General features: G+C 49.8%; 7 protein-coding genes across 7 annotated transcripts; 4 read left to right on the top strand and 3 right to left on the bottom strand.

Moving 5' to 3' along the window:
* Positions 1 to 10: 10 nt before the first annotated feature.
* Positions 11 to 2,899, bottom strand: BO87DRAFT_44094 (DUF1212 domain membrane protein). Its single transcript, XM_025627980.1, has one exon. It carries the CDS (start codon positions 2,595 to 2,597, stop codon positions 201 to 203), a length of 2,397 nt encoding a protein of 798 aa, XP_025480301.1. The 5' UTR covers positions 2,598 to 2,899; the 3' UTR covers positions 11 to 200.
* Positions 2,900 to 4,375: 1,476 nt separating this feature from the next.
* BO87DRAFT_396557 (uncharacterized protein) lies at positions 4,376 to 7,474 on the top strand (the record flags this gene model as incomplete). Its single annotated transcript, XM_025625251.1, has 5 exons — positions 4,376 to 5,600; positions 5,842 to 5,934; positions 6,035 to 6,057; positions 6,138 to 6,285; positions 6,360 to 7,474. 5 exons carry the CDS (start codon positions 4,376 to 4,378, stop codon positions 7,472 to 7,474), a joined length of 2,604 nt encoding a protein of 867 aa, XP_025480302.1.
* An 803-nt stretch (positions 7,475 to 8,277) lies between these two features.
* BO87DRAFT_435348 (ATP-binding protein) lies at positions 8,278 to 10,377 on the top strand (the record flags this gene model as incomplete). Its single annotated transcript, XM_025627759.1, has 5 exons — positions 8,278 to 8,407; positions 8,448 to 8,818; positions 8,857 to 9,310; positions 9,341 to 9,999; positions 10,051 to 10,377. 5 exons carry the CDS (start codon positions 8,278 to 8,280, stop codon positions 10,375 to 10,377), a joined length of 1,941 nt encoding a protein of 646 aa, XP_025480303.1.
* An 800-nt stretch (positions 10,378 to 11,177) lies between these two features.
* On the top strand, positions 11,178 to 12,827 carry BO87DRAFT_376166 (putative mitochondrial carrier protein (Rim2)). The gene is made up of 4 exons (XM_025623226.1): positions 11,178 to 11,505; positions 11,560 to 11,616; positions 11,688 to 12,339; positions 12,393 to 12,827. Exons 1-4 carry the CDS (start codon positions 11,375 to 11,377, stop codon positions 12,600 to 12,602), a joined length of 1,050 nt encoding a protein of 349 aa, XP_025480304.1. The 5' UTR covers positions 11,178 to 11,374; the 3' UTR covers positions 12,603 to 12,827.
* A 1,408-nt stretch (positions 12,828 to 14,235) lies between these two features.
* Positions 14,236 to 16,236, top strand: BO87DRAFT_396560 (putative GABA permease (Uga4); the record flags this gene model as incomplete). The annotated part of the gene is made up of 7 exons (XM_025625252.1): positions 14,236 to 14,326; positions 14,389 to 14,534; positions 14,590 to 14,637; positions 14,693 to 14,840; positions 14,887 to 15,506; positions 15,585 to 15,969; positions 16,049 to 16,236. The coding sequence occupies 7 exons, from the start codon at positions 14,236 to 14,238 to the stop codon at positions 16,234 to 16,236; spliced, it is 1,626 nt and encodes a 541-aa protein (XP_025480305.1).
* A 63-nt stretch (positions 16,237 to 16,299) lies between these two features.
* BO87DRAFT_44141 (putative GPI anchored protein) lies at positions 16,300 to 17,306 on the bottom strand. The gene has a single exon (XM_025628003.1). The coding sequence runs from the start codon at positions 16,971 to 16,973 to the stop codon at positions 16,362 to 16,364; it is 612 nt and encodes a 203-aa protein (XP_025480306.1). The 5' UTR covers positions 16,974 to 17,306; the 3' UTR covers positions 16,300 to 16,361.
* A 2,331-nt stretch (positions 17,307 to 19,637) lies between these two features.
* aspf34 (cell wall protein PhiA) lies at positions 19,638 to 20,796 on the bottom strand. Its single transcript, XM_025620419.1, has 2 exons — positions 20,106 to 20,796; positions 19,638 to 20,035 (listed from the first exon to the last, which is right to left on the bottom strand). The coding sequence occupies exons 1-2, from the start codon at positions 20,395 to 20,397 to the stop codon at positions 19,773 to 19,775; spliced, it is 555 nt and encodes a 184-aa protein (XP_025480307.1). The 5' UTR covers positions 20,398 to 20,796; the 3' UTR covers positions 19,638 to 19,772.
* Positions 20,797 to 21,367: the final 571 nt, after the last annotated feature.

Below are 21,367 nucleotides of genomic sequence, written 5' to 3' on the forward strand. Positions count from 1 at the left end.
ACTAAAAATGCTTTATAACAATACTTGACTAACATGCGATGCTGTAACCATTCTGAACGCTCGCTGCTTTTCATCAAAATAAATCTCGCCCGCTAAATGCAAATTACCGGTTCCCCTCCAACTGCAAGCAAGGTTGTGCGCTGCAAAACATAAAATGCGATCGAACAATCCACTCCCCCCACCCCCTCTCAGTCCCACTCCTAGAAGCTAAAAAGCCCACTTCTCCGCTTTCCAAACGGATAAACCACCAACGCAGCGACAAATAACCCAACCGTAATGCCAATGGCGACTTGGATCATACCAAAGCCCAAAATATTCGTTGACATATCGCTAGACGACGAGCTAGATGTAGTCGAACTCCCCGTTGCATTCTTCGTAACATTCGATCGGATCTCATCTGCCGTGTCGACGCCTGCAATCAGGTTCCCTGTTGCCGCTAGACCGGAGGGCACGAGGACGAAGATCGCCGGTAGAATAGCTGCAGCAGCGTGTCCGTGCCAGAGACGGCTGTAGAGGTTGCCCATCACTCCCACGGTGAAGGCGCCGACGGTGTTGGCTACTTGGGAGTTATTTCCTAGACGCGAGCTGACGAAGTAGTTGGTTACGTAGCCGGCTACGGAGATGGCGATCATGATTGGGGACTGTTTCCATTTTCCTTGGTTGACGATTAGGAGGCAAAGGGAGAAGGCGGCGACGAAGGGGAATCGTTGTGCGTAGGCGTTGCCGAAGCCTCCGGTTGTTGGGCAGGTTAGGTTTGAGGTGGCGTTTTTGTCGATTAGGCCGTAGATGGTTGTGCCGACGGTGACGCCGTAGCCGAGGAAGAGGGAGTAGATGATGGCGTAGACCATGCGGATGGAGCCGGCGACGATTTGTTGGGATTGGAGCTCTAGGCTGCTGCACAGGACGGTGTAACCGGGAAGGATTAGTGCGATGGAGGATTGGGCGATTGCGGAGAAGCAGAATATGTAGTCATTGGATCCGTTGGTGAAGGAGGATGATTTGATACTGCCGAAGGCGCGGGCGAGGAAGGAGGTGAGGACGGCGGCGGTCACTTCGAAGACGTTGGAGTATAGGACTGATCGTGGGGCGAGGATGTGCTGCATGCAGCCTAGAAGACAGCCGTTGAAGAAGATTATTGGCATGTCGATTGGTCGTGCGTCGAAGGCGAATGGGCCGACCATGGCAGTGGCTAGGCCGTAGATTAGGACGATGAAGTATCGGTTGAATCGGGGCTTCTTTGCCATTAGCTCTTCTAGTTCATTTCCCGCTTCTTCGATCCCTATCATGTCGTGGATGACATTCTTGTATACGTTGTGGGTATCTGATAGTCGTCCTAGATCAACACCTTGAACGACACGGACTAGTTTGACTTCTGTGGTTCGAGTGCTGGAGTCATCGAATGACATGATCATGCATCCCGGGACGTAGAGGAACTGGCTGTCAACGTCTAGTACTTTGGCCGTCATGCGCATGTATTCCTCGAGGCGATGGGTTGGAGCTCCGAATCTCATTAACGCCTTGCACAGTTGCATGATGTATCTCTGTCGGGCAATGATCTCGGCAATCTGAAGAGTTACTTGGATCTCCTCTTCTAGTCTCATGCTGTGCCTTCGACTCTTGTCTCGTCGTCTAGATGCAGCGCTTAGAAGCTCGCCGGTAACAGGTGTACTTGCACCGCTAGCACTGCCGCCTCCAACTAAGGTTGATGTTGATACGTTGCCAGGCTTCTTGTACCATCGGACTTTTTCCTTTCGTGGAGTCGTGGTGCCCGGGGTGCTTCCACCGAAGGGGTAGAACGTGTCACTGGCGAGGTGGAGCCCGCGCGCTCCTTTGTGAAATTGATCCCAGCCGCCGCTAAGTCTGAGCAGCTGAGATAGAACGCCTCCCGATCCCGAGCTGCGGCGAGGTATAGCTTCGTTTCCAGAATCCTCATCCTGGGCAGAAACTCCAGCGGCACGATGCAAAGCCGAGTCCCTACGGGCACTCGGACGACGGCCGGAAGCTTCATGTGCCAGGTCGCGGACTATTCGATGCGCCTCGGTGCTACAGGTTTGGTTTTGATCTTCTTCTCTGAGATGCAGGTCAGTTTCGGCATCGCGACGTCGCTGGTCGATGGGCTGTAGGTCATCTTCGTTAATATCGTCTGGACGACCGAGACGAGCAGCAAGGCTCGCTGCTTTTTCCTTGATCGAGTCTCTGAACGCTTTCAGACGTTCGCGTCTGGGTCTTTTTTCACTCGTCGTCGTCTGTTGCTGCTTCTTCTCATTCTCTTCCTCCCGGCCATTTGTACTGGTAAACTGTGGGCTTCTGTGGGATACATCGGTTATGTCGACTGATGCTTGAGTAGATGAACGGCGTCGAAGATGAGATGTACCGGGTGAGAGAACGCGTTCGTCTGCATCCCAGATCCCATATTCGAACCTGCGATCCGCCCCGAAGTGAACGCGATGAGTACGGGGACCACTGGGTGAGGAATCGCTTTCGGGGGTAAGATCATGTCTTTTCTCAACGTCGAAGTCCGTATTCGGTCTCTCGACGCTGTGATAACTGATCAAGGAGCTGGAGCTTGATTCGTTGCTGCGCCTTCCTTCGGACATTATTCCCGCTTCCTGGTGTGATGCAGGTTCAGAGGGCAATATGTCGAAGTATGAGTGATGAGAATTGGGTAGTGGTGTCCCTGTTGGCCTATCAAAGGCATCTAACACCACAGTGTAACAGTATGTACGGAACGTCTCCTACCACTGTGTGCGATTCACCATTCAGCGAGAAAGGCGATTTTCCCTTCAAGCCCAATGGGAAAGGTCGCTCAGGACACCCCCATTGAATGCACCAGCCCCGCTTAGCGAGATTTCCTGTTCAGAGGGAAGAGACCGGTTAACAACAGTATTGTTCAGTGTGATCTGCTAACAATAATAGCAAGATCCAACGAGTGAATAAGCCCGCCACGGGGGCAAAGGTCTCTTCTCTCCATCGGCCAGACGTCATGGAGGGCTAGATTGTGAGTAGGGCCTGCTGGCGTGGCCGGCAAGGCATATGTAACCTTATCTGGCCGAGAACAGAGTCGATGACGCATCTGGTTCCAACGGTTCGGTCTAGGCTTTTGCAGCCAGCGTCTCTTCACAATGTTCCTCTTCATGTCTATGATCCACGGTCAGCAGTTAACAAGCAATCACGGACAGTCTCCACAGACCGTGCATGTCAGGAACAATTGATGGTTCAACTAATGGCCAGGCACGCATCTAGTCCGTTTAGGATCGGCTGATTAAAACAGCCTGGACTGATCCGGGACCTGTGCACCCGATGAGTCTTTACCGAGACAATCGGGACTTTGCCGTAATCTGATGATCGAATGACGAAAAATATTAGGTACGATGAAATCATAAAGTGGTGGGTTACAGGAGGAATTGAGTTGTTCACATGAAGCTGCCTTTAAATCAGGTGACCAGCTGTGCTCCATTTCACGTCACGTGCTCTCCTGTTCCTCAATGCTCTCTTTAACAACTTCGTACTCGAAAGTCACTATATTATTCACTCTATGTGATTGTTCGTGGCTGTATCTACTTTACATGAATAATGATCAAGAATTATGTAAGAGGCGAAATCTGAATGTGAGAAATCATTCCATTACTCAAGGGTACACTAACCAGTCTCGCAAATGAATATAAAGTTATTGTCCACATCGACCGAGTAGTATCACTACTATATCAATAGTGTGCTAATGTTCCAGAGATTGAGCGTATAGTATGTTGAGTCTCTTAGAACAGAAGTAAAAGGCAATTGGCCACCTTCATGGATGGCGAGGGTAGTTAGGTGTAACATGACATGGTTATATGGCCACGTCCTGTACTATACGACGTGATCCCTCTACCATCTAGAAGACCTTTGCTCTCCGGCATCATGTAAACAGAGTGTTACAGATGACCAGAGAGCAGGCCCTTTTGTATCACAGACTGTATCAGAGCAGCAGAGGGGAACGCCACATTGCAAAGTTGATGTCAGTTCGGGTTTACATACAGGCGCTGCAGTCACAGCCCTTTTAACACTCAGGGTTTCATCTTGACTGCGCTATACTTTGACCGGATCAAATGTCCGACATCAAGTATGCGAGAGGCTGGACTTTCTAAGAGTACCACGCAAGGGTCCAGGCCTTGTGCACACATCAATATGCTGCATTACAAGCCACTGAATGATTATCAGAGGTCGTGCCAGTTTCAATAATGACTTTGCGCATCTCACCGTCACGTCATTGTGGCTTGTCCTCTGCTATGTCTAATCCTTAAGGGATGGGTTTATATTTTAGCACAAGTGCGACCTGACAACACAGATACTCTCGTCTTGCTCCCTCTTATCAGTCATTATCAGCGTTTCAGTCATCATGTTCGGAATCATCAACTTGCCTAGTCGCTCAACCGGCACTGTGTCCAGTGCTTCGAGTTCCAAGAAGCGTTACGCACCCATCGTTAACGAACTTCTCCAATTACTCGACAAATCGTTTCCTTATGCTTCTGGAATGGAGGCCCTCGAGCAAGCTATCCAATCTGCGCTTCAGTTCAGGATCGTTGAGATGGAAAGCTACGGGCTCACCTCGGCTAAAGGATTTCTAAACTTTGCAACCTGGATGGTCGATGGTTGGATACCCACCGAGTCAGCAAAGGGTAGAGACATCTACTATATCTTGTGCATCTTCTATTTCGTGTTCGACCAAGTCCCGCTCAAGGATTGTCAAACTGCGATTAGGCCTGAATCTGTGGGGCAGGATCTGTCCGAGCTCTCCCAATGGATGGTGAAGTTTGCCAAGGAAGTTGGAAGCCACATGGATCGACCAGAGTCACTGAACGAAGCTTCACTCACTTCATTCTGGAATGCTCCAAGCTTCCATGTATTCGAGGCAGATGAATCCAAAACCGAAGGGGGGAAATGGACTAATTTCAATCAGTTCTTCTGTCGTCATCTCAAGGACGGCGCACGGCCCATTGATGGCGAAGGTGACGACAACATTGTCATTTTCCCTGCAGATTCAACCTTCTCCGGTTACTGGGATATCACTGACGAGTCGATGGTCGAGCTGAAAGGTCTACCATGGCATATAGGTGATCTCCTTGGGCCATACAAGTCCGACTACGGCGAGTCTTTCAAGGGCGGGATCTGGTTGCATTCTTTTCTGAACTCATTTGACTATCATCGCCAGCACGCGCCGGTGGGAGGTACTATCAAAGTCATCGACACGATTGATGGCGCGGCCTATTTAGATGTTGAATATCAGCCTGATAGTCGGTCGTTGATGCCAAAACGCCCTATGCGTCCTATATACTCCTCGGGGCCTGTTTATCGGGGAGCGGAGGCGACGGATAAAGAAGGATACCAGTTCCTGCAAGCACGAGGGATCATCATCATAGAGAACGACAAGATAGGTACGGTTGCTGTTTTACCGATCGGTATGGCACAAGTCTCGTCTGTGGTAGTCCGGGACGACCTCAAGCCAGGTGCCACCATCAACAAAGGTGATGAAATCTCACATTTTGAGTTTGGTGGCTCGGATATTGTGGTCATGTTTCAGGGCGGAAAGATAGACCCCCATACTCTCCCACAGCCATTGTCACGTAAAAGCGAAGAGCCTTTGTACGAGCATCATAACTACGGAGAGATGCTCGCTAAGGCCAAGTCAAAGTCCAAGACCTAACTTATTGCGGCAAGTCGGCACGATGGTGGGAAATTCTTCATCGTCTCGCAGAGTTGAGGAAAATTGTTTATCTAGCGATCAATGAAGGCAAGAGGCAATTTGCAATGATTTGTAATTTGTTTGCAATGGAAACTTGAATCCTCGAATGTAGTACGTTATAGCTGTCAAGGATCCCAATTGCCGGATCATGACATCGCATCTTCTATGGTGCTTTTGTGGTACGTTGTGGGACAGAAAGAGTCATCAGAATGAATGTAAGAAATGGCATGCTATGAAACCGCTTAGAGGCCTGAGGTGTCAATATAGGCTCGGCCGACGGACCAATCCCGAAATAGCCTAGCGCACAGTTGCCAGTGGCTGACATCAGCCATGCACTCGTACATCTCTTGCCTCCATCTGGGAAGTTCCTAACGCTCTGCTTGGCTTACTTTCTCAATCCTAGTGTTTCTCTCAGTAGTTAGTCTCACTGTTGGGGCTGTTAATAATGCCACCTCAAACGCGAGCAATCCAACATAGCGAAAGTGTGGGGGAGAAAAAGCGAAAACCTGTGCGCCGTGACCCGGAGAAGAGGCGGCAACAGAACATTCAAGCCCAACGCAGATACCGTAAGTGCGGGTCTCATCAGGAGTCACCACATCGGAGATTAGCTCGCAAGATTACTGATTACGTCCCCGTTTAGGAGAAAAGCTACGTGAGCGCTTAGGTCGTCTCGAAGCGCTGGCAGAGTCTGCGGGACAGACCTCAGCCATTGAAAGCACACCGGCTTCGGGCATACAACCAAGTGGGGCGATCACAGCGCCTGGCCTACCCATCGCTTCAAGTACTATCGTTCCAAAGACCCTTCCACTCTATGATGCTTCGGATGTATCGGTTCCGTGTACATCTGTGGCAACCCTTAGTAATTGCCAGCAACTTATCACAATCTCAGATGGGAGTCCACCGACATTATACACATCAGACTCCACCACAACACCCTATCTATATTCTGATGAATCTCCCTCAACAATAAGTGCCTGGGATCCTCCATCATGTGTGGATCCTTCTCTTCTCGTTCGCGATAAGCCCAGTGATAGCCTGGAGCTGTACTGGACAACCGCCATTGACTGCGGCTGTACCAGTCCGCATTTCCGAATACAGACAGACGGTCCAGACCTTCTCGGCCGTAATGAAGTCAGGGTATTCAGGTTCGGCGCCAATACAACTACAGCCGATCCATATATCAATAGCCTCCGGATTGATAGAGTTTGCACCATCGCTGCAATTCTTGATCTTGTTAGGCATTTAGGCATTACGGAGGAAGGTTTATGTGCTGACCAATCTCCCTCGCCATTCTTTCGGCCCGGCGCAGTGGTGGTAGACGATACAGCCAGGAGCAATTTGATCCGCACTGTACAAGAAACATTCAAGACTTTAAAGCCAGATCTGAGGCCATCTCAAGAACAAATCATTATCGAGCACCATCCGATCATAGACATTCTACCTTTCCGAACGCTACGGAGAAACCTCATCACTCGCCAGCACGATATAGATGAGGATGAGTTCTTCGACGATATGCTTTCTGGCTTAGTATGCTGGGGAGGTGCTGGCATTGGGAAGAGGGATCGGCAAGTCTCCACTGGGTATGTATCGACAGGTACGCCGTGGGATGTCCGTAGTTGGGAGGGAAAGGTGTGGTTTTTGAAGAAATATTGGGCGCTTTTGGGTGGTGAAGATGGTGAACTCATACGACAAAGTGAATGGTGGCGCAGTATCAGGGGAGACGAAAGTGAGCAGGAGAGCATGTGGCTAGGATAGAACTAGCTGTGTGACGTGTAAATGTTCGGCGTGTCATAGACGATACACGCCTCAGATTCCACCAGGTAAAGATTGTACAATACTATCGGCATCTCCTTTAACTAAACTAGTTAGCCTTGTAGTTTATCTCGAGCCATCCAATGGTCAGGAAGCGCATCATATGGGCCGTAGCTAATCGTTGAAAGATCCGACTACTATATTTTCATATGATATAAGATCTTGCTCTAAGCTGTCAGACGAAGGTGGACAAGGAGAACATTTCACGTCACGAAAGTGATCAATTATTGCATGGGGACCACTCTCGAGCTTTCAGAAAGAGCCACATTCAGGTAACTGTCTAGTAGAATTTGATGTCAAGGCAGTCTCATCCTGGGCATGTTTGACTCTAGCCTGTTTTTCTTACCTGTGATACTTCAGTCTCCTTCGTTGGCTCCTCCCACACTTTGGAACCACAGCTAGGTGGTGTAGTGAATGATGATAAGTGGGTATTTTACTTGACCCTCTGTATATTTTGGTTGAACAGTTAGGGAAATTCCTTGTTCCTCTGACTTGAGATCAAGAGGTGCTCAATTATGGTTCAGAGTATGACATTATGCAACTCTTAATAGAGTTGATAATTAATTAGTCATAGGCTAGTTCAGGTTCTACCCAGCAATTGTGGCTCCGTGTTTGTGCTCAATCGGCTACAAAACCCGCAGCTATCTTTTTATCGACTGTCTGGCTCACTACCTTACTTTACTTGCAGGCCACTCAGCGAAACTTCTCCTCCTCCCCCTCAATCACCACGTTCATCATTACGCACGATGCCTATGAGAAGAATGAACAGAGTCAGCAAAGGTAGAAGACCGCCACCTCTACGTCTCCCTCCTTTTCCATCCCGTCTCTTTGATCCAGATCAAACGGTGATAGGTATACATAAGCAAGATACTATCTGTGAGTATTACACACCAGTGCATACGCTGCGCATGTCCAGATCCTCCCAAGCAACAGATAAGACTTCTCATCTGGGCAGGAAGAGTTAGGCTTGAGCTAATGACCGTACCAGCGGATGACAGCAAAAGTGTGCAATTTTCTCCAGCTGGCTCTGTCTCCATGACTCTCAACTTCTATCATATGAATCCTGATGATAACGAAAACAATCCATTGACTAAAGAACCCCAGATCAGTACCGTGGAGCCAGAGCAGACACCCGTGTCCCTTCAGCACGCGTTCCTCGTGCGGAAGGTGAAATGCGATAATGGGGGGCTTGAGTTCAGCTCGATAGTTGTGCAAAGTGTTCACCTCAAACGGGTCTTGGCAATGGTCATGGATGGCTACCCTGGCATTTCCATGTCACACGAGGGCGTAGAATTCAGCAAGCCCTTCGAACCATTTATCCACAGATGGAAATATTTGCTGAAGCTCGAGGCAAGGAATCCGAAGCAGAAGCTAAGGCCCATGTGGACTCACTCTACGAAGTCCTGTCAACAGAACTCAACGATGTCATCACTCGCAAGGACGACCTTGTCCTCTATAACGTGATCACTTTCAACATGCTCTGGACCATCTTCGAGCCAGGTCATATAATTTTAAGCATCGTGAACGGCTGCGAGCGCGCCTTTCGGCTTGAAGGTGGCGAATACACTTCAGATTCGAAAGAATTCAAAATCTATGCAATCTACATTGATTATAATGGCCACGTATTTGGGTACAGGAAGTACAACCTCTCCATCCCAGCCTTTGAAGGCACCACGTCTATTATGATGTTGCCAGTGATCCCTTTCGAGTACCATAACGACAAGCACGCACTGCGCAAGAACCTGATCCTTCGTGGACAGCGCTGGTATCAGCACAAAGGTTGTCACTATAAACTATACAATGGATTAGGTCTGGTAACGTATATGGGCCGAGAGGTTGGTCATAACATAAGCAGTCGGGTTATGATTGACACGGAAACGTATCTCGCGTTCCATTCAGACAAGTTCTCAAGGGAATTAGAAGACATATCCGAGTCACTGGCTGATGAACAATTTCTTATCGCAACTCCAATTTTGCGCGGCTACTCTCTCGATGACAGAAAATGGATGGAGTTCTTTGTCATGGGCGTGTCGGATATTATCTGGAACCCGCGACCCTTTACCTCTTTGGTCCTGCCGGATGGCATAAACGAAGATCTGAAGGACCTAGTTCTTGCATTCACCAGTTCTCAGTCAGCTAAATCTGAATTCTTTGACAATGTACCTCAAGGGAAAGGCCGCAGTGTCACCATGCTCCTCCACGGCCCTCCAGGTGTTGGCAAGACCCTTACGGCCGAATGTGTCGCCGAAGTGATGAAAGTGCCGCTTTACGCTCTGAGCGCGAGAGCGCTGGGAACGACTGCTGTGCAAGCTGAAGAGAGTCTGCAATTTGCCCTTCGTATGGTTGACAAATGGGGTGCTGTGCTGCTTATAGACAATGCAGATATTTTTATACAAGAACGCAACCCCAGCTATCTCCAGAACAACGAGCTATCGTATGTACTATTAACACTGCTGGAAAACTACGAGGTATGTACCCAATACAATGCTCAAAAATAGTCCTAACACAACTCCCACTAGGGAGTATTGATCCTGGCTAGTAATGGCGTTGAGACCATAGACCCTGCTTTTGAAAGTCGTATCGATGTCCACATCCATTATCCGGAACTTGATGATGAGTCCCGACGCCATATCTGGAAATGCTTACTCGGAGAGACGGAGACGGAATTATTCTCAAAGTATGAACTTCGTGACCTAGCGGGTCGCGAACTGAATGGAAGACAGATCAAAAAGTTGGTGAAATCTGCCAGGACCCTCGCTCGCTATCAGGGAACTAAGCTGAGCTATGAACATATCTTGACTGTCATGAAGCTGGTGCATCCAGCTTATGGGTGGACAGATTGTTGAATCGTGAAATGCTGTCTAGCTGTCGCTGCTCGACCTTCTTTCATTCCATTTGTCAATATGCATTCTACCAGCAAGTCTAAGGGTTAAACTACTTAGGGATATTTCACAAATGTATCGTATCTCATACTACTAATCCCACTAATTATCAATGACAATGAATCTAATCGGGTAATACTGGTCGTTTCTTACTCCTCGTGCACATCTTTTCTCGTACGTATTCAAGCAAAATTGGCCAAACATAATTGGCTAGGTACTTCTAATAACCACGAGTTCCCCCCTGTTCTGCAAGTTTGAGCAGTAACAGTACCTTTCTATTGACGCCATATACTGTTACTTCCCCGTAGTCCAGTAGGAAAATATGGTCACCAACAATGTATGTCCTCCAGACTTGGTGTACCTCGTTGTCCCAACTACTCTCCATGAGTTCGTGAAAGTCAGAAAGGCCGCAACTCTCTACTCCGTACAGCGTTACATTCTCCCCTTGGTTCCTGAGGCCCTGGAAGCTGACCTGAATGGGGAAGCCAGTGGGGCCGTCGCGGGGTGGGGCCGCCTGACTAAGGCATTCGGGGACAGATCCTCCCCCGACAGCTCCGGAGTAAGCAGCATTTCCTGACGCGCGAGTTGCCAATCCATCGATTTGGGGGTTACTCTCGTATACCCCAAATATGGACAGTATATCAGAACTTCTAATATGAATACAAAGATGCTTGTAAGCTTTCCACCTACAAAGGTAACCACCTATGTCACACATGGGTCACAGAGTGGATATCCATGGACCTCGATGGCAGGTCACATGATTGGACGGGGAAGGCCAGACCGCCTGGGATTCGCCGCTCGGTATTTTATTCCTGCAAAAAAAACTTTCCTGATTTTGCCCAGGCCAGGCTAATCTCTTCTGCACTCTCCGATCTCTCCTCTGGCCCCTGGAGTCTTCCGTTACTCAAGTGCCGCTGAGCAGATTGGAAGATATCTTATTGTTTCATTAACCTCCGGCAAGATGCAGCCTGTTGCTCACCAGTCGGGAGGCGCGTCTGGAGATCCGCTCCCGCCGTCACTGCCGACGGAGGCAATCGAAGAGAAGGCCAGCGTGTCTAGCTTGGGATCATGGAACCATTTGATTGCTGGCGCGTGAGTTTTTTCGATGCTATGGTTGAGAAGCTCAATACTGATAATCTGAGATAGTACCGGTGGAATGGTTACTGCTATTGTTACGAGTCCTCTTGACGTTCTCCGCACGCGGTAGGATAAGCCTTCATCCCCAACGCAGGAAATAACGCTGATTTCCATGCTAACATATTTTGCGATTTCAGTTTACAAACCGACTATTACCAGACGTCAGGCGCGAACCGGTCGATCCCCACACACGCGCACGTCCGTCAGTCGTTCGTCAAGACTTCTATCCGCCATTTCCGGGAGACGTTCGGCATTCTTTTCTCTATCCATCGGGTCGAAGGCTGGCGGGGTATGTTCAAGGGTCTTGGACCCAGCTTGACGGGTGTTGTTCCGGCCAGTGCGGTGAAGTTCTACACATATGGCAACTGCAAACGCCTGCTGCCGGAGATCTTGGGCTGCGACAAGGATACAACTCTGGTACATGCCATGTCCGCAGCATGCGCTGGTATCGCCACTGGCTCGGCCACCAACCCCATCTGGGTGGTAAAAACTCGTCTTCAGTTGGATAAGGCCGGTGCTCGCCGGTACAAGAACAGTCTGGATTGCACCAAGCAGATTCTGCAACAAGAAGGACCTAAGGGTCTCTACCGAGGTCTGACGGCCAGCTACCTGGGCACAATCGAAACCACACTGCATCTTGCCATGTACGAGCGGATTAAGGGACTCATCTCTAAGGAGGTCAATCTGGATAAGAACTCGGATTCGAACAAGTTTGTGCAGGGCCTTGCTCTGAGTGGAGCGTCGGGATTGTCGAAGCTGTTTGCTTGTTTGATCGCGTATCCTCATGAGGTGAGTTAACGCGTCGAAAATCCTCCGACATCAGCATATTCTGACATTTGCAGGTTATCCGTACTCGACTTCGACAGGCTCCGATGGCGGACGGCCGCCAGAAGTATACAAGCATCCTCCAGTGCGCGCGGTTGATCCTGAAGGAAGAGGGAGTGATCGCGCTGTATGGAGGATTGACGGCACACCTTCTCCGCACGGTGCCGTCGGCCGCGATCACCATCGGGACCTACGAGCTGGTTCTCAAGGTCCTTGAGGGACGTTAAAAGGATGTGACGGGCGGCGGCAAGACCCCGCGACTTCCCTTCTCATGTATTATAGACTGTACGATAAAAGTGGCACATAGATACCCTGTAATAATGATGTGAACAGCAGCGACTGCAATAGGGTCTTGTTTGGCGACATGGAGTTTGCATCTCGATCAGGGAGCTTTGCATCATCTGGAACTTGCTTTTCCGGTGACTTTATCTTAGCGCAGCAGTTGATCTATCCCAATATTATGATATTCATTCTTACTTTGTCTTATGTTGGAAGTTAGTTCTACGCCTAGTCATCATAAAGTGTTTTGTACAGATGTATAGTTAGTAGCCTTCGATCGGCACTGGACGGAACGTCATGGTGCTTGAAACAAGTCAAACGACCAGGCAGAATTTCGGTGGACTTATCAGGAGTTGGAGGGAGAGTTCCGCAGCAGTTAGTTTGGTAGACAGACGAACTAAGTTTTAGTTTATGGTTCAGCGGCGTCCTCCGAGTGGAGATGTAGAAGCGCGCACTGATGACTGAAGATTGAGTCTCTGACCCAAGCAAGTGGGCGCGGGTCATCTCCGACCGGCTTTTGCCTTCGCTAACATTAGGTATTATTACGTGCAGACCACAACTAATCCTACACTATCCTTACACTATACTAAACTAGAGCCGATATCGTGCGTGGCAGATTAAGTCTTCCGTGTTCTGCCGTTAGCACGCTTCACTAGCATCAAACTAGCACATGGAGGAGAATACATCCGACGCAAGTTGCAGACACTCAATCTGCGGGCGCAGCGATCGAGCCAGTGACAAGCGAAGTTCTAGAGTGGCCGTGGCTGTTTAGTGCAGCAGCAGCCATTTCCAGGGAACAGGGAATACGGGATGGCCATTGGTCTCACCTCCTGGCCGGGCGGTGGATCCCCTTTCCTTTCCTTCTGCGGGATTTCCTTTGCGCGGACTCCAGCGCAGTCTATAGCACTGCTCAGCTCATCGATCATCATTATTTGCTGCAGGTAAGCAGACAAAGAAGAAGGTTAAACTCATACTTTTTGAATGATGGATGGAAAAGGATAATCTGAGGATATTTTGGGATGACAGCAAGCTTACCAGACTGTCAATCAGGTTCCCGCCAGCCGATCTTACTCCTTTGCGTTGCCCATTCTCATTTCCATGCCTTGCAGAGACCCAGTGGCACACAATCCAATCTTGCCATCCCGATGATCGGCGACCCACGACTTCCCCCCATGTTGGGGGGGGGAGCCGGAGTGAGGAGATGCAACAAGAGGTCCGTGGAAGACCGCCCTGCAACCCCAGCACACGAACACAGGAAAATGGCCAGCAGTTCCAGGGATGTCCTGACGCCAACCCGGAGGACGTCTCCCTTTCTTCTTTCTGACACTCCTTGCAACAGGATTGTCTGTGTCACGGACCTTGACAGCCAAACTGATCCGAACTGAAGAAGTCGAAGATCGAGAAGGTTTGCTCCGTTGCTTGGCAAACTCAATCCGATCCCTATAACTGCTGCTTTCTTCCCCCGTGACTGGCCTCGACTTCAGTCTCTTTTGATCCTTTGGCCTCCTTTGACAACCTTGTTGCGTCTCGTATCCAACTTGACCTCACTTTTCCTCGTCTGCGCGTCCCTATCTCGAGACAATGGCCGCAAAGGCATCTCCTACGGCCGTCTCGGCCAACTCTGGCGCGGAGGAAGTTGGACTGTCGGATCCCGGAGATTCGCAACTACTAGGTGAGTTTGCGACCGGCTGCTCATGGACGAGGGTAAGGGACGCCCATGCTAACTGATACCAGCCAAAATGGGCTACAAACAGGAACTCCGTCGCCAGTATTCCACCGTGCAAATATTCGCCGTCGCATTCAGTATCATGGGTCTAGTGCCATCCATCGCATCTACACTTTCGTTTTCCTTACCCGCCGGGCCTGCAGGGATGATCTGGGTGGGTATCTGCATTTGGGGTTACAGCTCGCGTGACACGAGCTAATATCATGCAGGGCTGGTTTACCGCAAGTATCTTGATCTTCTTCGTTGGATTGGCTCTGGTATGTGGTTCTTCGCCCCTAGTCCATGCCAAGTCATGCTAAGATAACGATATAGGCCGATATGGCATCGGGTATGCCCACAGCTGGTGGTCTATACTGGTGGACGCACTACTTTGCTGCAAAGAAATATAAAAATGTGTTGAGCTTTCTGGTTGGCTACAGCAACACACTGGGCCTGATCGGCGGAATCTGCTCTGTGGATTGTGAGCTCTCACTGACCCCTAAGATGGAATAGCTGCTAATTGCCAGACACTCTCGCGCTCATGATCCTCGCCTGCGTCTCCATCACCCGCGATGGCAGTTATTCCGCCTCCAATGGCACCATCTACGGCGTCTATGTCGGTCTCATCCTAGTCCACGCCGTCGTCAGCGTCTTCTCCGGGCCGATCATGCCGCGCATCCAGACATTCTGCATCTTCATCAACATTGCCATCATCATCGCTACAGTCATCGCTCTGCCCGTCGGCAAAGTGACTCGCGGGGAGTCTCTCAACGCAGGCACTTGGGTCTTTGGGCACGTGGACAACGAGAGTACATGGCCAACAGGGTGGAACTTCATCCTCGCCTTCCTCGCGCCAATCTGGTCGATCGGATTCTTCGACTCTTGCGTGCACATGAGCGAGGAAGCCCTCCACGCCGCCAAAGCAGTTCCCCTCGGAATCATCTGGTCCTCCGGATGCGCATGCGTATTTGGATTCCTAGTCATCAGCATTATAGCCTCGGTAATGAACCCGGACGTCAACGCAACAATCAACTCCGTCTTCGGCCAGCCCATGGCCCAAATCTACTACGACGCACTTGGAAAAAAGGGCGCGCTCGGATTTATGGCCGTGTTAATCGTAATCCAATTCCTAATCGGCCTGAGCCTGGTATGCCCACCCATCCCTTTTTCCACATTCACATCTACAATCCAAACCAATTTACAATACTAATTCAACAAATAACAGATCACCGCTGCCTCTCGCCAAGCCTGGGCCTTCTCCCGCGATGGTGCTCTCCCCTTCTCGAACTACTTCCGCCATGTCAGTCGTCGCATCCGCTACCAGCCCGTGCGCGCAATCTGCGGCCTCGTTGCCGTCAGCATCGTTTTCGGTCTGCTCTGTCTCATCAACTCCGTCGCAGCGAACGCACTCTTCTCGCTCTTCGTGGCCAGTAACTACGTTGCGTGGGCGACGCCTATCCTCTGCCGCTTAATCTGGGGCAACGAGCGCTTCACGCCGGGGGAGTTCTATACGGGATTTATGAGCCGTCCGATTGCGATTATTGCGGTGCTGTGGTTGGCTTTTGGGTTGATGTTGTCGATGTTTCCCACGACGGGGCCGAATCCGAGTCGTATGTTAATCCTTTTTTTTCCAGATTCATAGGAATATGGTCATTCTGTGGGGAATTGTGCTAACTGGATATGTTATAGCATCCGATATGAACTACACCATCGTCATTAACGGGTTCGTGTGGGTCGCCTGCATGGCATATTACTTCCTGTTCGCACGCAAGTGGTACACAGGGCCGAAGATGACAGTGGACGGGGTAGAAGAGGAGAAGCCGGAGTCAGAGACAGCAGAGAAGAGAGATGAGGCGCAAACTAGTGCTTCCTACTAATTATACAGTTTACATATACCAATACTAATAGACAAGAATGAAACAACTTGATATGTTATAATCCAAATCAAAACATCATATACATTGGTGTCAATCATCAACCATCCATCATCAAATCCCCTCTCTTACAAAGCAGCCATAACCCCCAAAACACCCGCAACACCCACAACCCCCATCCCCAACCCAACTCCCGGCGTCGCCATAGCCACACCCGCCCCCTCACTCGTCGAACTCGTCGCACTAGCACTCGATCCACTAGCAGTAGTACTAGCCGCACTCCCCGTCGCACTCGCCGTACTAGCAGTCAGCGTCGTCTTCCCACTCATCGTCTCCGTACTCGTCGGCTGCCCATTCGACCCCGTCAACGTCGTCGCGCTCTCCCACCTCGACGTAATCTCCGACGCTACATCCGACGCCTTGGATCTGATATCCGATGCCGCCGCGGACGCATCGGACCGCGCATCCGACGCCACCGACGTGCCCCAGGATTCGGCGTTAGAGGCTACTTCCCCGCCGGCGGAGGTTAGGGAGGAGTATGCCGCTGCGCCGCCGGTCGCGACGTCAGAGGCGATGGAGGTCGCGTCGTTGGCGATGTTGGTTGCTAGGGATTCGCCCCCGGATACGGCGGTTTGGGCGATCCCGATGGCGTCGCTGACCACGTCTGGTGCGGGGGTGGTGAGGGAGGGGGTTGCCAGGAGGGCGGTGGTGAGGAGGAGGGAGGTGAGGGCGTATTTCATTTTGGTTGTTTTTGTTTGGTGGTTTTGTATTGGTTGGGTTGTGGTGGTGTAGTAGATTAGGTTTGGTAGTAGTGGTAGATAATATGTAGATAGATAAAACTCCGATGTATGGAGAAAGTAGTAGATATAGATATGAATGATAAGTAGAGAAAATATATAAGTAAGATAGAGCAGGAAAAGCAAAGTATTTATAACCCCAGAGGCTCAAATAAGGATCACCAGGGCAATAACAATAGAGTACGATTCCACTGTTCTCAACGGATAAGAATAGCACCATCAGTGCCTAGCCACCGTGGCAATGAAAATCCACCAAGGCACCGACGAATAATATCTCATCGCAAATTGCAAAAGTGGATTATGGTCAAGCCATCCATCATCGGTAATTCGACGGAACACGGCATCGTGGCTCCACTATGAGGACATAGGGTTCATTTCTTGGGGGGGAACGGGGGTCCACGCGATGCGATTCCATCAGGGCCTTGGTCAGGTTTGAACCTGGAGAGTTAGACTAGAATACTATACTCTAATGAGACCAGGCCAGAATGGGGCAGTGGGAATGGTGTTGCCTGTGATGACGTTTGCTTTTCGCTTGTTTTTTGTTTGCTTCTGCATATTATTCGTGGGCTTGGCTTATTTGCTTATGATGTGGTTGAGGTTTTTTCTTGCATGTATCTTGTTCTTATTCTTGTTAGTAAACTTGTGGCTGTGGCGTGGCGCGGCTTGGCTGTTCCATTTCACAGGAACTGTTCACCACACTCAACAGTGTACTGCAATAAGTACACTGTAGTAGGAGTAGGGAATGGTACTGCCACCACCGAAATAGAACTTATCCGTGAACTCCGAATCTTGGAAACATCCTGGTTCGTCCGTTGGGTTGGAAAACTGGCTCTCATCCCGATTCGCTCTCTTTTTGCGGTTGTGGCTTTGACCGGCTTGCCACCACATGATTGACTGGAATTTGGGTTCTGCCTGCTCTGCTCTGCTCATGATGGAGTGTATCTCACTGGATATTTTTTTAGTTTGGCTCACAGGCAGCACTAGACCATTGAATTTTAATCCAAATGTATTCTTGAGCTTGTGACTGTCTTGAAATGTTGTACTACACTGGTCGGGTATATCGGCCCGGACTGAACGGGAGAAGGATCGTCGGAGTTGTGCCTTGGCTTCGGTATTTCTGACGAAGAGCGTTTCATGTGCGTAATTGTCTCTTGGTATTAGGGGTTTTGTGAACGCGGATTTGGTCATCGACCTTTCGAGAAAGCGCAGTGTAATGGACTAGACTATAGAGGGAAATGGTGAGCTGTATGGATTCCGGGGGATCCGGGGATGTGGTGGGATTGTTCGCTTATGGAGCAATTGTGCTATGCAAGTTAGCATGCTGACTTGTATAGTTGGATTGAAAAGACCCCTGTAGTGCGACTGATCGTTTGCTCGCTCGCTGGCTGTTGTGGTTTCAGCTTGCAGAGCATACGTTGCCTTGAAGCCACTTGGGGTCCCGCTGGTGATCTAGATTCAGTCCTGTCATCTGATGAGACCCTTAATGCCTCAGTCAGGGAATGTTGGTGCCTCGGGTGGCTGGCGGTCCCGTGGATCCCGACCCTGCAATCTTATCGATGTTCAGTCCAACTTCACCATGACTCGCTCGATGTATATGTCTCTTGTGCCATCCATTGATTGAAGAAAAGCATTTTTGCGTATTACTTGACTTACTAACTTTTAAGACGTCTGTAGTTTTCCTGTTCATACAGCCTGTTTAGACCGCTACTCAGCCAGTAGCCAAACTGGTACGTGCCTCGAACTGAGGCGTTCGTATCAATCTATGTTTGACGAGATATAAAGCAAATTGAAGAGCAAAGGCAACCTCAAATGTAGTTGTTTTTCTGTTATTTAGATACATGTCGGAAAGCAAAGGAAAGCAGACGAAGTACGGATCGGAGGGAGATAGGGGGCGGCCTCCCGATCGGGAAGGCACGCTGCACAACACCCACTCAAGTAGTACCCAAGCTTGCAGTCGGGATTAAAATACAAGGCGCATAAGTGGTCTTGATCAATCACTTGTCAATTGATATATTACTTCAGAACCATACGCACATTGCCCCGGGCTCTCTTAACCAAGGGTGCCACCGCTTTACCGCTCTGCACTCAGTAGGACTACTACTATCTAGTCATCAACATATATATATTCACTACTAGCGCAACCACTGTTGAACATTAGTATGGAGACACGTACAATTTGGGGATAGTCTCTGCCTTCCAATGATTGTATGGCCTCAAAGATGATTCGTGAGGTTTTTTAGCTACTATTCATTTCGCGAGGACCAATTATGAGAGCGGCTTCCAAATGGGTGTTGGATCATTACATCGGTCATTACTGGGTTACGTAGCCATTGTTCTCGACCAGATGTTGACAAGCTCGGCGCTAAGATAAGATCCCTACAGGGTGGACACACTATCGAATTCCTCCTCCGCCGTCGCAGGTTATGTCAAGGTTATTTTAGCGTCATTGCGATACATGAGGGAGTACTATCTTTGAGATAAAGGCTAATGTTCCTATTCGGAAGTAACTATGATCGGCGTAAAAGGTGCCTTGAGATTTTAGAGGCACTGCCGAGGTATGCTCATCACAGAGTATATAATATCATCAGAAATTACTTGATCACAGCTTTCAGCGAAGAAAATAAATGGATTCGCTATATATCACTATATTAAATGAATAACAACTCAAATTCGACAGCAGAACTCAAAATTTCCAACTAAGCATCTTGTCAAGCAGTATCCAGCGGACTCATCCGTACTGCCTTAGTTGGAAGTGTAAGAGCAAACGTTGGGGTTCTTGCTGTACTCAACGCGGGCAGCAATACCCTCACAGCCCTCGTTGTAGCCGGGCTTCTCAACACCAGCATCAGCCCAGATGCTCCAGGCACCCTGGATGCTGTTGGGGCAGGCAATCAGGTCCTTTCCACCGAACTGCAGGTGGTTATTCTGGTCGATGGACCAGCCCTGGCGTTCACCGTTCTTGGGGGCGGGCTGAGCGCCGGTGGTGTATCCGATCACGCCTTGGCCTGTAGCGAATCAATCCATATTAGCTATAAAGTACTTTTGATCACAAGATAGGAAAGAGGATAAACATACCCATGCCAGAGCGGTCAACGTAGAGCTCCTGGGGAGTCGCAGACTGGTCGTACAGGTAGAGAGCACCGTCGTTGAGGACGAAGGTGGCGGTCTGGTCCTGGGGGTTGGAGCAGCTGGCGTTCTGGCTCTTCAGGCCGGCGAAGATGCTGCCGAGAGCGGCGTTGAAGGGAGCATACTGGACACCGCTGCCGGAGTGGATGGAGATGACGCCGAAGGGCTGGTTGGTGGCAGCGTCGGTGGCCGGGAGAGCGGCAGCAGTAGCGGCGGCGAAGATCAGGTTCTTGAGCTGCATCTTGAAGGATGGTTTGGTTTAGATTTGAGAAGAGTGGGTTTGTTGTTTGGTTGGATGTGAAGGATATGAGAGTTGTTGTGATGATGAAGGTATGATTATCGAGGACATCAAGCTACCTTTTATACCTTTCATCTCGCTCGGCCAGCAACATAATTAGTAACGGCCGCTTTACAGCTGCCAATATACAATGTCTCAACCCACAGGCAGTCCCTACTTACCCAGCACAGCAGGTATGCTGTCATCGCCCCCAGAAAGGGCGATTGGTCCGATGGAAGCTACTACTGGATTATGATTGCCTTAGTCTAAAATTCAGGGTCCCCCTTCGATGGCAATAAAGTGACCTAAATTTAACACGGCGGGGTTTGAAAGGCCTGTTTATTGGCTGTGGCTGGAGGCCATGTGGGTGCCCCTGGCGAGACATCGGAGAAATGGCAACGGTGATTGCATGAATTCCAGTAAGTGGATTCGCTTCTTATGGGTGAGGGAAATCGATCGGCGCATATGAGACCCACATTGGTACAGACATGTCTCATTCTGGGGGAGGCGGACGGGCCGAGGTGACACCATGAGTTTGTCATTGATTGAGAGGAGTGTCTTACGGGGATGTGGGATGACTGTATGAGGGGTTGATAGTGAGACATACATATATGCTGCAGCCGTGATGGGCGATATAGATAGTCCATTGCGTGAGAGATTATGGGACTGGTAAGAGGGGACGAGGGGGTCTATAGGATAGACCCTTGCGGATTGGTGCAGTCCGATTTACACAAAGCCTCATCTTGGATTGGCAAACCTCGGGAACAACGGCAAGCGGAACCGTTGTCCTAGTTGACTATTTATCCGTTAATTCAACCGGCGAGGCTGTGATTGAGGTTGTGATGAGTGGCTCTCCCCCTTTCCGATGGCCTTTCGCCGTTGAAGAAATTGTGGGATAATTCCCCACTGATGAGATAGGATCGACAAAGACATA

Source organism: Aspergillus neoniger (assembly GCF_003184625.1).
Source record: "Aspergillus neoniger CBS 115656 unplaced genomic scaffold BO87scaffold_14, whole genome shotgun sequence".
Taxonomy (NCBI): Eukaryota; Fungi; Ascomycota; class Eurotiomycetes; order Eurotiales; family Aspergillaceae; genus Aspergillus; species Aspergillus neoniger.